At 52.8% G+C, this 14,947-nt stretch overlaps 2 protein-coding genes across 4 annotated transcripts; both read right to left on the bottom strand.

Annotated features, from left to right (window-relative positions):
* Positions 1-752: 752 nt before the first annotated feature.
* Positions 753-7,038, bottom strand: ZGLP1 (zinc finger GATA like protein 1). Of its 2 annotated transcripts, XM_054249232.2 has the most exons (6): positions 5,979-7,038; positions 5,771-5,886; positions 4,627-4,992; positions 2,135-2,220; positions 1,680-1,773; positions 753-1,180 (listed from the first exon to the last, which is right to left on the bottom strand). In XM_054249232.2, exons 2-6 carry the CDS (start codon positions 5,875-5,877, stop codon positions 1,063-1,065), a joined length of 771 nt encoding a protein of 256 aa, XP_054105207.1. In that variant the 5' UTR covers positions 5,878-5,886; positions 5,979-7,038; the 3' UTR covers positions 753-1,062. The 2 variants fall into 2 exon arrangements, with proteins under 2 accessions (XP_054105207.1, XP_054105206.1); XM_054249231.2 differs by having other exon boundaries at positions 5,771-6,136.
* FDX2 (ferredoxin 2) lies at positions 6,611-14,888 on the bottom strand. Of its 2 annotated transcripts, none has more exons than XM_017967928.4 (5): positions 14,721-14,888; positions 14,576-14,627; positions 14,257-14,363; positions 7,176-7,263; positions 6,611-6,999 (listed from the first exon to the last, which is right to left on the bottom strand). In XM_017967928.4, the coding sequence occupies exons 1-5, from the start codon at positions 14,869-14,871 to the stop codon at positions 6,966-6,968; spliced, it is 432 nt and encodes a 143-aa protein (XP_017823417.1). In that variant the 5' UTR covers positions 14,872-14,888; the 3' UTR covers positions 6,611-6,965. The 2 variants fall into 2 exon arrangements, with proteins under 2 accessions (XP_017823417.1, XP_002761769.1); XM_002761723.6 differs by having other exon boundaries at positions 6,611-7,036.
* Between the last annotated feature and the right edge of the window lie 59 nt (positions 14,889-14,947).

Here is a 14,947-nt window from a genome sequence, read left to right on the forward strand (position 1 = left end):
CATGCATGGCTCTGTCTGCAAATGTCTGTCTTGCATGGGGTTTTTTTTTTTTGAGACAGAGTCTTACTCTGTCACCCAGGCTGGAGTGCAGTGGCATGATCTTGGCTCACTGCAACCTCCACCTTCCAGGTTCAAGCAATTCTCCTGCCTCAGCCTCCCAAGTAGCTGGGATTACAGGCCCATGCCACCAAACCTGGCTAATTTTCGTATCTTTAGTAGAGACAGGGTTTCACCATGTTGGCCGCCAGGCTGGGCTCAAACTCCTGACCTCAAGTGATCTGTCCGCCTCGGCCTCCCAAAGTGTTGGGATTACAGGTGTGAGCCACTGCACCTGACTTGTGTGTGTCTTTCTGTGTCTGTTGTATGTCTCTGCGCTATCAGCTGTTTCCTGCATGGGAGGTTGTGGTGAATATGGCTAATTCCCTGTGTGTGGGGCTGCTGCCTGTGTATAAGACTGTGTCTTGGCAGCACATGGTGTCTCAAACCTGTAATCCCAGCACTTTGGGAGGCTGAGGAGGGCAGATCACAAGGTCAGGAGTTGAAGACCAGCCTGGCCAATGTGGTGAAAACCCATCTCTACTAAAAAAATACAAAAATTACCCAGGTGTGGTGGGACACGCCTGTAGTCCCAGCTAGAACAAAAAAGACTGTGTGTCTGTGCATGTGCCCCTCACAACCCAAACGAGCAAACACCTGTCCACCTTCCCGGCTGGCAGAGGGGCATAGGGGGTGGGATTCCGAACCACAGGCTCTTTCTGAGTATCTCTTTGTACTTTATTGTCCCTGCTGTAACAATGCTCATCCTGAAAATGTCTCCTGAGGGGGCCGTGGCTGAGGCTGACTGGAGAAGAGGGGGGCAGTGACCCCTAGCAGGCTCTGCTGCCTGAGTGGAGTGAGGTCTTCGCTGAGGCCTGGGTCTTCCCCCGGGGTCCCTGAATCTGGAGATGGCAGAGAGGAGGCAGGGCAGCTCCTTCCCCCGTCCTCCTAGGATTGCTACTTCTGCCCATTCTCCCACTGGTGAAACTGAGGCAGAAGAAGCGGCTCAGCAGGGGGAAGGCAAGTTTAACCTTCCTGAACGGGGTCCAGGGACACTCCACATCTGCCACATAGCTTCTTGGGCTGGACATTTTTCCTGGGCACCAGCCAGCAGCTGGAGCAGCGAGTGCCATATTTCTTGTACCTAGGGTTGGGGGACAAGAAATTGCCATTTAAGATGCAGTGGGGGCCCAGAAACCACCACAGGAAACCTTTCCCAAGAGGTAGGTGTTTTTTTGTTTTGTTTTGTTTCTGTTTGTCTTTTTTGAGACGGAGTCTTGCTCTGCTGCCCAGGCTGGAGTGCTGTGGCACGGTCTCAGCTCACTGCAACCTCCGCTTCCCAGGTTCAAGTGATTCTCCTGCCTCCACCTCCCAAGTAGCTAGGACTATAGGCACCTGCCACCATACCTGGCTAATTTTTTGTATTTTTAGTAGAGACAGGGTTTCACCATGTTGGCCAGGCTGCTTGAACTCCTGACCTTGTGATCCCCCTGCCTCGGCCTCCCAAAGTGCTGGGATCATAGGCGTGAAAACCTCGCCTGGCCAGAGGCAGGTATTTTGCTTTTTGCTTTCCCCAATCCCCACGCTGGTGACCCATGGACTGATTTGGGGACCTCCACCTCTCCCTCCACCATTCTAAGGACCTGATCCCACAGGCGTTGCAGAGAGGGGTCCCATCTTCAGCATCTCTCCAGAGTGGGGTCCTCTGGGTCCGACAGGAAGCACAGCGCCGGAGCCCTGAAGGGTGAGAGGTCAAAGGGCAGGGGTCAGAGGTGACACATGTGAGCTCAGGAGGCCTGTGTGGGGAGAGGCATTTTGTGGGGGTCTCTGTCAAGGCCCCACCTGGCTCTGAGCCAGCCCTGGGAGTTGCCAGCTCTAAGCTACAGCAAAAGCCAGGAAGGGAGACAGATGGCAGTGCTCCGCAGAGGAGGAAGCTGGGGGTGGGGGTGACTCAGCCCAGTGGAGGGGGCGCTGCAACTCCTCCCGGAGGCCTCTAAATGGGGAAGCGAGATGGAGAAGGCGGGGCAGGGAGAAAAGCAGGGAAGGCAGGAAATTGGCCCCCCAAAATATTTATAGCTCTTAGGCTTTCAGGACTCACCCAGGGCCTCCGTGTCTCCTGGGTGGGCTGCGGGGCCCTCAACAGCGTCTGCAGGGGGTTCCTGAGAGCGGCTACTACAGGGAAGGCTGCAGGGCAGACAAGGTATCAGCATCGGGGGGTCCACAGCTTGTCCCCGATAGCCCCTCAAAATGAAGACTTAGTATCAAGGTATCAGGCATCCCCCAAGGAAGCAACTGATATGTGAACGGCCTGGTTTTACCTCTCACTAGTGATATTATTATTATTATTATTGGAGATGGAGGCTGGCTCTGTCGTCAGGCTGGAGTGCACTGGTGCCATCTCAGCTCACGGCCACCTCCGCCTCCCAGGTTCAAGCAATTCTTGTGCCTCAGCCTCCCAAGTAGCTGGGACTATAGGTGCGAGACACCACACCCGGCTAATTGTTATATTTTTGGTAGAGACAGGGTTTTGCCATGTTGGCCAGGCTGGTCTCGAACTCCTGACCTCAAGTGATCCACCTGCCTCAGCCTCCCAAAGTGCTGGAATTACAGGCATGAGCCACTGCGCGCAACCTAATTATTATTATTATTATTTGAAAAATAGTAGGCACAGGACAGCCTGCCAGGTTCCAATCCCAGTTCTCCACGTCCTTGCTGTGTGAGTCTGGACACATTACCTCCTACTCCAGAGTGCCTCAGTTTCCTTGGCTTCCCAATGTTTTTTTTCTTTGAAAAATTTATTGATTGATTTTTAAAAAGAGATGGGAGCCTGGGCAACACAGGAGACCCCAATCTCTACAAACATAAAAAATTAGCCAGGAGTGGCAGTGCAGGCCTCTGCTCTCTGCTCCCAGCTACTTGGGAGGCTGAAGTGGGAGGATGGCTTGGGCCAGGGAGGTCAAGGCTGCAGTGAGCCATGATTGTGCCACTGCACTCTAGCCAGGGTGACAGAGTGAGACCCTGTCTCAAAAAAAAAAAAAAAAAAAAAGAAAGGGCCAGGCAGGCATGGTAACTCACGCCTGTAATCCCAGCACTTTGGGAGGCTTAGCCAAGAGAATCCCTTCAAGAGTTCAAGACCAGCCTGGCCAACATGGTGAAACCCTGTCTCTACTAAAAGTACAAAAATTAACCAGGCGTGGTAATGGGTGCCTGTAATTCCAGCTACTAAGGAGGCTGAGGCAGGAGAATCGCTTGAATCCGGGAGGCAGAAGTTGCAGTATGCCAAGACTGTGCCATTGCACTCCAGCCTAAGTGACAGAGTGCAACTCGATCTCAAAAATAAAAATATTTGAAAAAAAAAAAATATTTGAACTTGTTTTGGCGGCATGATTTAAAAAGTCATAATTATAATTTTTTTTAGTGCATACAAATTTTCTGGGGGGTGTAAGTAATAATTTTTATAATGATAATCAGTAAATAAAAATTAGAGGTGGGGTCTCGCTATGTTGCCCAGGCTGGGCTCCTACAATCTTCCCACTTTAGCCTCCCACAGTGCTGGGGTTACAGGTCAGCTCCCCAAGGCTTTTTTTTTTTTTTTTTTTTTTTCCTGAGATGGAGTCTCGCTCTGTCTCCCAGGCTGGAGTGCAGTGGTGCTATATCAAGCTCACTGCAGCTTCCACCTCCCAGGTTCAAGCGATTCTCTTGCCTCAGCCTCCCGAGTAGTTGGGATTACAGGCACCTGCGACCACGCCCAGCTAATTTTTTATATTTTTAGTAGAGATGGGGTTTCACTATGTTGACCAGGCTGGTCTCAAACTCCTGACCCCAGGTGATCCACCCACCTTGGCCTCCCAAAATGCTGGGATTACAGGCATGAGCCACTGTGCTCAGCCTCCCAGGGCTTTTGAATCAGCCGATACACATCAAATACTGCCTGTTAACCCCTTTTTTTCTTTCTTTTTTTTTTTTTTTTTTTTTGAGATGTAGTCTTGCTCTGTCACCCAGGCTAAAGTGCAGTGGCGCAATCTTGGCTCACTGCAGCCTCCGCCTTCCAGGTTCAAGCAATTCTCCTGCCTAAACCTCCCAAGTAGCTGGATTACAGGTGCCCACCACGATGTTCGGCTAATTTTTGTATTTTTAGTAGAGATGGGTTTCACCATGTTGGCCAGGCTGGTCTCGAATTCCTGACCTCATGATCCAGCAGCCTCAGCCTCCCAAAGTGCTGGGATTACAGGCGTGAGCCACTGTGCCCGGCCTGCCTCTTATTGTCATTACCAACAAATTGTAGTGGTTAGCATTATTGGGAAAAATCAGTGCAGCTGCAGCTGGAGCCTAAGCAGAGCCAGGCCTGCCTGATTCATAAAGAGACACTGGGTCTCACACTGGGGAAGCGTGGAGTAGGGACAGATGGCTGAGTCAGAGCGGCAGGCCTGGGTCTGGCACCAGCTCAAGGTGTCAACCAGAGACCGGGCCACGTGTCACACAGGGCACGTGTGAGGGTCCACACTGATGCCAGAGAGCACCCCGGCCTCCCACACTTGTGTTTGCGTTGTTACAGGGAGAAAGGGTGCCCTGGCCTCAGCCAGCCCCTACCTGTATGAGGGGATGATCAGCAGGCTGGCGTCCGGCTTTATCTGAAACCTCAGAGTCACCCCCTCGAACCCGGGGTCCACTTTCTCGGTGCCCCGGCAGGGGTTCAGCTGCTTCCGGGGCCTTCTCTGGGGAGGGGCAGGGGGAGTACCCGAGGGCTGCAGGCGGCCTCCCTTCTGGCTGATCCGGGTCTGTGTGTCCTTGGAACCCCTGTCCAGCGGCAGGGGGCCCTGAGTCCCCAGAGCCATCAGCTCCCAGCAAGGCCCCAGGACCTGGGTGTCCAGAGCAGGGGACTGATCCAGCCCCTCCACTGTCTCTTGGAGGAAGCGCAGAGCGGTGATGGAGTTCTGGCATGCAGGCCAGAGGGACCTGGGGACAATGGCAGTGGGGTCACTCTTGGGGGACTCCTGGGTTCAGCCGGCTAGGGTCCGGTTCTTTACTAGCTATGTACTCCTGAGCAGGCTACACACCCCACCTGAGGCTCAATCACTTCTAACTTTGGGTGGAGGGCTTACAAGTTGCAAAGTAATTGCAACTCACCTCGCCTACTGTGGGCCGGCCAGGCACATTCTCAGCCCTCCACATCAATCAACCCCTTACGGCACCCGTAGATCACCCAGGCAGGGACCGCCCTGGGTGACCGAGGCAGGGTTTCAAGCCTCTGGCTGCATGATCGAGAAAAAAGTTACTTTTTTTCTTTGTGTTTCTTTTAGAGACCGAGCCTCACTCTGTAGCCCCGGCTGGAGTGCAGGGGCGTGAGCAGGACTCAGTGCAGCCTAGAATTCCTGGGCTCGAGCGATCCTTCCGCCTCAGCCTCCCGAGTAGCTGGGACTTCAGGCATGCGCCACCACACCGGCAGGCTTGCTATAATATGATTACGATTTTTATCATTTTCATTCTTATTGCGTTGCCCTCCATAACCCCTGGATGACTCCTGGGGAGTGCCTACATCAGCCCCAGAGACATGGAAATTGCATGGCCTCTGATCCTGGAGATGACCCAAGTGTCTCTGGGGACCAGAACCTCTTTGTAAGTTTCAAGAACTATTATAAAATAGCCACTTTTCTATCACCCCAGCAACAAGAGGTCATGACCCCCTGATCACCACCTGGTGAAGGGTCCGGGAAAGGGGTTTGGCCTTACGCACCTCCCGCTGGTTCTCCGGCATCCTGGGGTCCTCGGCCTCTCTTGGGAGGGAGATCCTCCCAGCGGCTCCAGGTCCAGACAGGGCGACGCCAGCAGCTTTGCTGCCATTGAGGAGTTCTGCGCTGGTTTGGCCTCCATTGTGCCCCAGCCCAGTCCCCTCCCTAATTTCACTCGGCCCCGCCCCGCTGAGCCCACCCGATGAAACCCACCTGGGAGGGGCAGGACCTGCGGGGTGTGGGCGCTCCTGACTGAGGATGTGATGAGTTCCAGCTGAGAGCGACCAATCTTGGCGGCGCCTTTCCTTTTTCTGACTTCAGGTCATCTGCGCACCCCTGCGTGCCAAGAGCGGCCTGGACCCCACCAAATCCCTCCGCAACTGCGGGGGCGGGGCCTTCCACGCTGGCCCTCCCCCCCGGCAATGGGGGCTCCCAGGCCTCTGCCTCAGATCCCCAGTGGGATCTCCGATCCCAGAGAGAGGAGAGCCCGGGTCCCAGCACAGCAGATGAAGGTGTGTGTTTTTGTTTTGAGACAGAGCCTCACTCTGTCACCCAAGCTGGAGTGCAATGGCCTGATCACTGCTCCACTGCAGCCTAAATCTCCTGGGCTTAAGTGATCCTCCCACCTCAATCTCCCGAGTAGCTGGGACCACAAGCACTTACCACCACTCCATGCCCATTTTTACTTTTTTATAGAGACAGGGTCTCGCCATTTTGTCCTGGATGGTCTTAAGCTCCTGGCCTCAAGTGAACCTCCCGCCTTGGCCTCCCAAAGTGCTGGGATTACAGGTGTGAGCCATGTGTAGACCCCAGATCTGTCCCCTAAGGACACTCAACATGCTGGGGCCTGTGATACTGATTTATTGCAGCTCCAATCTGAGTCCACTCCTATTCACACCGATTCTCAGGGGCTTGGGGAAGGCCACCCAACAAGGCGCCCTGTCCCCACCAGAGCCTGGACATGGGCACCTCTCCCAAGCAGGGGTGCTGTCCTTCTCGGGGGCTTCCACATCTCTCCCAGGCCTGTCCGAGCTCTGGGCGGGGCTGGCACGTGGCTATTCCCTCGGTTTGGGCCCTGGGGCCTTGGCAATGTGGAAAGGTCCAGGCACCCATGTCAATGGGGCTTGGGAACATGGCCGTCCACGTAGAAGTTCCTGGTGATCTTGGGCAGGGTGAATTCCGCTCCTTCCAGCTCCCGCGTTAGCACGATCTGGCAACCCAGCCGTGAGTTCTCCTGGAGGAGGGGGGCCATGTCTAGCATGTCGTCTTCCCTGGGGTGGTGACACGGGCAGTGTTAGCCGAGGGCATGCTGGTTGTGGGGCGGGGTGGGGGCTGGAAGTGGGGAGGACAGTGGGGGCTGTCCAGAAGTCTAAGCTGCAGCTTCCAGCCAGGCAGGGCTGCCCTACTCACCTCTCCTCGGGAGGAGGCAGGAGATCCAGGTGGTCTTCACTCACATACACATGGCAGGTGGAGCAAGCCAGGGAGGCTTCGCAGGCCCCTAAGGGCGGGAAGCGAAGGGGGTGTAGGTGAGTGGCACAGTCAGGAGGGGGCTGCTCTGTGGAGTGAAGGGCAAAGAGAAGCCCTCTCTTCCACCACGTGTCTCCCTCCCGGGTCTGCAGCCTCACAGCTAGCCGTTCCCCAGCTTTGTATAGGGTTTACAAAGGGACTCCCCAGGAGGCTGCGATGCAGAACCATTAAGGAGCATGGACTTGGCTGCCAGAGCTGAGAGGGGAAGGCCAGGCAGGCTCCCAGCAGCCTGTGAGCCCTGGCTATGACCCTATCACTGTGCTGGGCAAATGTGTCCCCACCTCTTGGCTACTCTTGGAGGATGGACCAGCTGACTCAGCAGTCAGTGTGGTGGGGGAAGGAGTCAGGGATTAGCACTTTTTTTGAGACAGGGTCTCACTCTATTGCCCAGGCTGGGGTGCTTTGGCTCCATCACCGCTTACTGCCTCAATCTCCCAGCTCAAGCAATTCTCCCACCCCAGCCTCCTGAGTAGCTGGGACTACAGGTGGACACCACGCCACCATGCCTGGCTAATTTTTTTTTATATGGACTTGCAGTCCATGTTTGTTTTGTTTTTTTTTGAGATTGAGTTTCACTCTGGTTGCCGAGGCTATAATGCAATGGTGCGATCTCGGCTCACTGCAACCTCCTCCTCCCAGGTTCTAACTATTCCCGTGCCTCAGCCTCCCAAGTAGCTGGGATTACAGGCATGTACCACCACAACCAGCTAATTTTGTATTTTTATTAGAGATAGGGTTTCACCATGTTGGCCAGGCTGGTCGAAAGCTCCTGACCTCAGGCGATCCACCCATCTCACCCTCCCAAAGTGTTGAGATTACAGGTGTGAGCTGAGCCTCCATGCCCAGCCCTTTTTTTTTTTTTTAAAGAGATGAGGTTCACCATGTTGCCCAGGCTTGTCTCAAACTCCTAAGCTCATGAATCTGTCTGCCTTGGCTTCCCAAAATGCTGGGACTACAGGTATATGTCACTGCACGTGGCCAGGAATTAGGGTTGAAAGAGACAGAACCTGAGGTTTTCTGCTAACCACCTGCTCTTGGTCACACCCCCCACATCCTCTGATCATAGAGACCCGTGCCTGGGGATCATGTCCCTCCTGGCCTAAAACCTTCCAAAAGGTTTTCAAACCCAGAATCAAATCCAAACTCCTCCACTTAGTCCTTCATTTCCCCCATCTCCCTCATTCATTCCTTTTCTTTTTTACCTTTTGAAGTTTTTTTGTTCTGTTGTTGTTGTTTTTGAGACAGAATCTCACTGTTACCCAGGCTGGAGTAGAGTGGCGTGATCTCAGCTCACTGCAACCTTCACCTCCTGGGTTCAAGCGATTATCCTGCCTCAGCCTCCCACATAGCCGGGATTACAGACTCCCACCACTACGACCAGCTAATTTTTGTATTTTCTAGTACAGACGGGGTTTCACCATGTTAGCCAGGCTGGTCTCGAGTTCCTGACCTCAGGTGATCTGCCCGCCTTGGCCTCCCAAAGCGCTGGGATTACAGGCATGAGCCACCGCACCCCACCCTGTTTGGCTTTTTCTGTCTTCCTGCTTTGCATGAACTGTACAACTTACTCCTTGATGCAACTGGAACCCACCAAGCTCACCCCACCACAGGGCCTTTGCACTGACTGTATCCCTGGCCTGGAGTACCTTCCTTTCTACTTTTTGTTTCCGGTTTTTGTGTGTGAATTTTTGAGAGGGAGTCATGCTCTATCACCCAGGTTGGAGTGCAGTGGCGTGATCTCAGCTCACTGCAACCTTCACCTCCTGGGTTCAAGCAATTCTCTTGCCTCAGTCTCCTGAGTAGCTAGGATTACAGCCCACCACCCTACCTGGCTGATTGTTTTGTGTTTTTAGTAGAGATGGGGTTTCACCATGTTGTCCAGGCTGCTCTTGAACTCCTGACTTTACATGATCTGCCTACCTCAGCTTCCCAAAGTGCTGGGCTTACAGGCTTTGATCCTGGCCTGTTTCAGTTTTTTTTTTTTTGGGATAGGGTCTCACTACGTTGCCCAGGCTGGCCTCCATCTCTCAAGCAATCTTCCTGCCTCAGTCTCCTGAGAAGTAGAGACCACAGGCGCCCACCACCACACCTGGCTCTTTCCTTGGCTGGACCCTTCTTGTCTTCAGGGACTCCACTCACCTGTCCCCTGATTCCCACATCTCCCGTGTCTTGTCCCTCTCCCTTTTACTTTCTGTATTTATCAGTCAGAAGTAACCGTCTTCCTCTCTGGCTTGACCTGCTCCCCATCAACCTGCCCTTCTCTGTCTGCACTCAGCCTGGCATGTTACAGATGCGCAAGGAACATGTGTCAGGCTGGGTGCCTGTCATCCAAACCCACGCCTGTCATCCCAGCACTTTGGGAGGCCCAGATGGATGGATCGCTTGAGCCCAGGAACTTGAGATCAGCCTGGGCCATATATTGAAACCCCGTCTCTACAAAAAATACAAAATAATTAGCATCTTGCTAATCCCAGGCGTTGTGGCATGCGCCTGTAGTTCCAGCTACGTGGCAGAGCCTGGGAAGGTCGAGGCTGCAGTAAGCCATGTTTACACCACTGCACCCCTGCCCAGGCAGCACAGGGACCCTGTCTCACGGCAACAAAAAGCAGCATTTATCAGTTGGGCATGGTAGCTCATGACTACAATCCCAGCACTTTGGGAGGCTGAGACAGGAAGATCACACTTGAGATCATGAGTTCGAGGCCAGGAGTTCAAGACCAGCCTGGGCAACACTAGGAGGTCCTGTCTCTACAAAAAAATTAGCTGGTCATGGTGGTGCATGCCTGTGGTCCCAGCTACTTGGGAGGCTGAGGCAGCAGGATTGCTTGATCCTGGGAGTTCGAGGCTGTAAATCTTGATTGTGCCACTGCACTCCAGTCTGGGAAATAGAGGGAGAGCTTAAATTAAAAAAACACACACTCAAAAAAAAAAAAAGAAGAAAAAGAAAACAACATTTGTCCTCAGTGCACAGGAAGACGTTAAACTAAGAATTTTTCTCCCCTTTCTAGACTTGTCAGACCACGAGGGTGGATCTGGATGGCAGCCTCCTGACCTGGCTTCGCCTCCCTGTTTGCTTCAACCGTCACCGATGGGGCTCTGTGACCAATCTGCCCCGTCTCTATCGCTTGGAGAGAAACTGCCTGGACCTTGAAACTCCAGTCAGTCCCTGCATGTCTCGTCAGCCCCATTACCCACCTCGTTAGCATCCTCATCACATGAGATTGAGATAATCTAATCTAGTCATTCCAGCCACTCACTCACTTCACACTGGCTTCATGCCAGCCACTAAAAACCACCAAACACTGTTGAATCTTCACAGCAACCCAGTGAGATCGGAATTAAATTATCCAATTGTATAGACGAGGAAACAGAGGCCCAGAGAAGCTAAGTCCCTTTCTCGGGGTTATGTATCTGGTAAGAGGCAAACTTGGAACACAAGCCACTTACCTCTTTTTTTTTTTTTTTGAGACAGAGTCTCACTCTGTCAGCTAGGCTGGAGTTCAGTGGTGTAATCTCAGCTCGCCGCAACCTCTGCTTTCCCAGCCCAAGTGATTGTCCTGCTTCAGCCTCCCAAGCTGCAATTACAGGCGTGCGCCACTACGTCCAGCTAATACTTGTATTTTTAGTAGAGACAGGATTTCACCATTTTGACCAGCCTGGTCTTGACCTCAGGTGATCTGAACATCTCCGCCTCCCAAAGTGCTGGAATTACAGGCATGAGTAATTCGTGCCTAGGCAGGCCATTTACCTCCAAAACTCACATTCTGGCCGGGCATGGTGGTTCATGCCTGTAATCCCAACACTTTGGGAGGCTGAGGCAGGCAGATTACCTGAGGTCAGGAGTTTGAGACCTGCCTAGCCAACATGGCAAAACCCTGTCTCTATTAAAACAACAAAAAATATTAGCCAGCTGTGGTGGCGGGCGCCTGTAATCCCAGCTGCTTGGAAGGCTAAGGCAGGAGAATCACTTGAACCCAGGAGGTGGAGGATGCAGTGAGCCCATATTATGCCATTGTACTCCAGCCTGGGGGACAGAGCAAGACTCTGTCTCAAATCGACCAATCAGTCAACCTCACATTCCAATCTCTGTCCTAGACTGCAGGCCACTGGACTCCAGAACAGGACTTTAGGTAGGCCTTTCCTCCCCCAGCATATCTTCCCTTTAATGATAAAACAAAGGTCCCTGATATATTCACCCTAAAAGCAAACCCTGTATATTGTCTTCCAGACAACCCTTCCCAAGTTGCTCATGACATAATTCTATATTTACCTATGGGATTTTTGTCCCTATTAGGCTGAAATTGGTGTGAGATGACAGAGGCCTTATTTGTTTTGTGTATTGCTGCCTGACGCCTAGTAGGTATTCGTAGAAAGGCAGCGCAGATTCGTGGCTAAAATGGGCGGGTGAATCTAGTATTGTCATTCACTTAACCTTAGACCAGCTCTACTTAACCTGGGGTTTAGTTTCCTCATCTATAATATGGAACAGCAGTCTCTACTACTGAATAAAGTTGTCATGAAGATTCAATCAGTGAATATGCATTAACATGCTTAAAGAAACACATATATATTTTTTTGAGACAGTCTCGCTCTGTCGTCCAGCCTGGAGTGCAGTGCTGCCATCTTGGCTCACTGCAACCTCTGCCTCCCAAGTTCAAGTGACTCTGTGCCTCAGCCTCCTGAGTAGCTGGGATTATATGCATGTGACACCAAGCCCAGCTAATTTTTGTGTTTTTCGTAGAAACAGGGTTTCGCCATGTTGGCCGGGCTGGTCTTGAACGCCTGACAAGTGAGTCACCTGCCTTGGTGTCCCAGAGTATGGGGATTACAGGCATGAGCCACTGTGCCTGGGCAATACATTTTTATTATTATTCTTCTCTCAGTGAATGATCAAACACCTGTTACATCCTGACAGGCTACAGATAAGCATGAACAAGAACATGGGTCTCTGGTCTCACTAGGGGACAGATGACAAAGAAGGAAAGAAAACAACCTGGCATTGTGGCTTGTGCCTGTAATCCCAACTACTTGGGAGGATCGCTTGAACCCAGGAGTTCAAGGCTGCAGTGAGCCTTGGTGACACAGCAAGGCTCTGACTCTCTCTCTTTTTTTTTTTGGAGATAGAGTCTCACTCTGTTGCCAGGCTGGAATGCAGTGGCGCAATCTTGGCTCACTGCAACCTTCGCCTTCCAAGTTCAAGTGATTCCCCTGCCTCAGCCTCCCAAAGGCTCTGTCTCTTAAAAAGAGAAAAAAAGTTGGCTGGGTGAGGTGGCTCATGCCTGTAATCCCAACACTTTGGGAGGTCGAGGTGGGCAGGTAAAGAGATTTAGACCATCCTGGCCAATGTGGTGACACCTAGTCTCTCTTTTTTTTTTTTGAGATGGAGTCTTGCTCTGTCACCAGGCTGGAGTGCAGTGGTGCAATCTCGGCTCACTGCAACCTCTGCCTCTTGGGTTCAAGCAATTCTTCCACCTCAGCCTGCCGAGTAGCTGGGACTACAGGTACGTGCCACCACACCTAGCTAATTTTTGTATTTTTAGTAGAGACAGGGTTTCATCATGTTGGCCAGGGTGGTCTCGACCTTTTGACCTTGTGATCCGCCTGCCTCAGCCTCCCAAAGTGCTGGGATTACAGGTGTGAGCCACCACGCCTGGCCAACACCTCATCTCTACTAAAAATACAAAAATCAGCTGGGCGTGGTAGTGTGTGCCTATAGTCCCAGCTACCTGAGAGGCTGAGACAGAATTGCTTGAACCCAAGAGGCATAGGTTGTAGTGAGCCAAGATCGCACCACTGCACTCCAGCCTTGGTGACAGAGCAGGAATCCATCTCAAAAAAAAAAAAAAAAAAAAAAAGTGAGAGGTGCTATATATCATATCACACTGTTAAGACAGAGTGACTAGGGGGGCATGGGTTCTTCAGCTGGGCTGAGGGGAATGGGATTGTTAGGGACATGGCATTTACACTGAGGTCTAAAGGATGAGAAAGAGCCAGAATGTTTGCTGGGAAAGCACTTCAGACAGAAGGAACAGCAAATGCAAAGGCCCTGAGGCAGGAATGAGCTTGGCTGTTTGAACTATAAGAAAGCCAGTGGGGGCCGGGTAGCTCATCCCTGTAATCCCTGCACTTTGGGAGGCCAAGGCGGGTAGATCACCTGTCAGGAGTTTGAGACCAGCCTGGCCAACATGGTAAAACCCCAGCTCTACTAAAAGTACAAAAATTAGTGGGGTTTGGTGGTGGCTGCCTGTAATCCCAGCTACTCGGGAGGCTGAGGCAGGAGAATCGCTTAACCTGGGAGGTGGAGGTTGTAGTGAGCTGAGGTGCTGTGAGCCACTACACTCCAATGCCATCTCAAAACAACAATAACAAAAAAAAACCAAGAAAAATAAAGTCAATGTAGCTAGAATACAGGAAGGCAGGGGCAAGAGAAAACAAATTCCAGGGAGGTGTCCTAGTAATCCCTGCTCTTTGGGAGGCCTAATAAATGCTTAATAAATAAGAGCCGGGCTCCTCAGGAGGCTGAGGCAGGAGGATCGTTTGAACTCCCAGAGCCTCTGCTGTCACCCCCTTGTTGAAGATGAATTCTTGAAATCTGCCTGCTTGCCCCAGGCCAGAGCCCTGGAGCTGGCCTCCTTTCAGCCCAGTGCCAGAAACCAGCACTCCATGCAGAGGCGGAGGTTGCAGTGAGCTCAGATCGTGCCGTTGCACTCCAGCCTGGGCGACAGAGTGAGACCGAAGGAAAGGAGGAGGAAGGAAGGAGGGAAGGAAGGGAAGGAGGGAAGGAGGGAAGGAGGGAGAGAGGGAGGGAGGGGAGGGAGGGGATGGGCAACGGATGAGGCCGCAGTGAGAGGTTTGCATTTTAGTCCATATTTGGTCGGAAAAGCCATGAAGAGACACACCGGATTTGTGTGTTTTTTGGACAAATGGATAAAGACCTCCTTAATTCCCCGTGCCCGGTTCCTACCTTCCAGGTCCACCCCGTGGCGCTGGGCCAGGTGGAGAACATTGTCCCCGACTCTGCCGCTCACTGGGATTCGCTGGCCTGAGCGGTCTACGAACACCACGTTCACCCTGGGGACAGATGGAGGTGCAAATGCCGAGCTGGATGATGGACTCAGGGCCTGGGTAGAATCTAGAGTTAGGAAGTCGGGGTTGAGGCTTGACGGACAGGGACTGAATAGGGCGAAGCAGAAGGGGGACCTCGAGATGAAGCTACAGGGCAAGATGGGGACCGGAGGAGTTTCGTGGAATGAAGAATGAGGGACTTGGCCCCCTGCACTCACACGTCCCCGGGCCGCTCGGGGCCGCCCGCCTCCTCTCCAGCCTGGCGCGAGCCTGGAAAACACGGTTGGGTGAGCGGCTGCACCGAGCCCCGCCCCGCCGGCATCTAATTGGGTTAATGCCACCCGCTCCGGACGCCCCAAGTACCTGTCGCCTGAAACTTTCTGACTGTTACCGAAGCCACCGCATCCCCGGACCCCGAAGTGCCTCCAGGTCTATTCCACCAGGTGCCTCTGGCAGCCTGCAGAACCCTGGCTCTCACGCCGCCCCGGGCCATGGAGGCGGCCATGACATGCATCACGTGACACGGCAACTGAGCATGCGCCCTACCGGAAACGCGAGCGAAGTACTTCTAATTACCAGAATTTAAGCGC

Source organism: Callithrix jacchus, chromosome 22 (genome assembly GCF_049354715.1).
Source record: "Callithrix jacchus isolate 240 chromosome 22, calJac240_pri, whole genome shotgun sequence".
Classification (NCBI taxonomy): domain Eukaryota; kingdom Metazoa; phylum Chordata; class Mammalia; order Primates; family Cebidae; genus Callithrix; species Callithrix jacchus.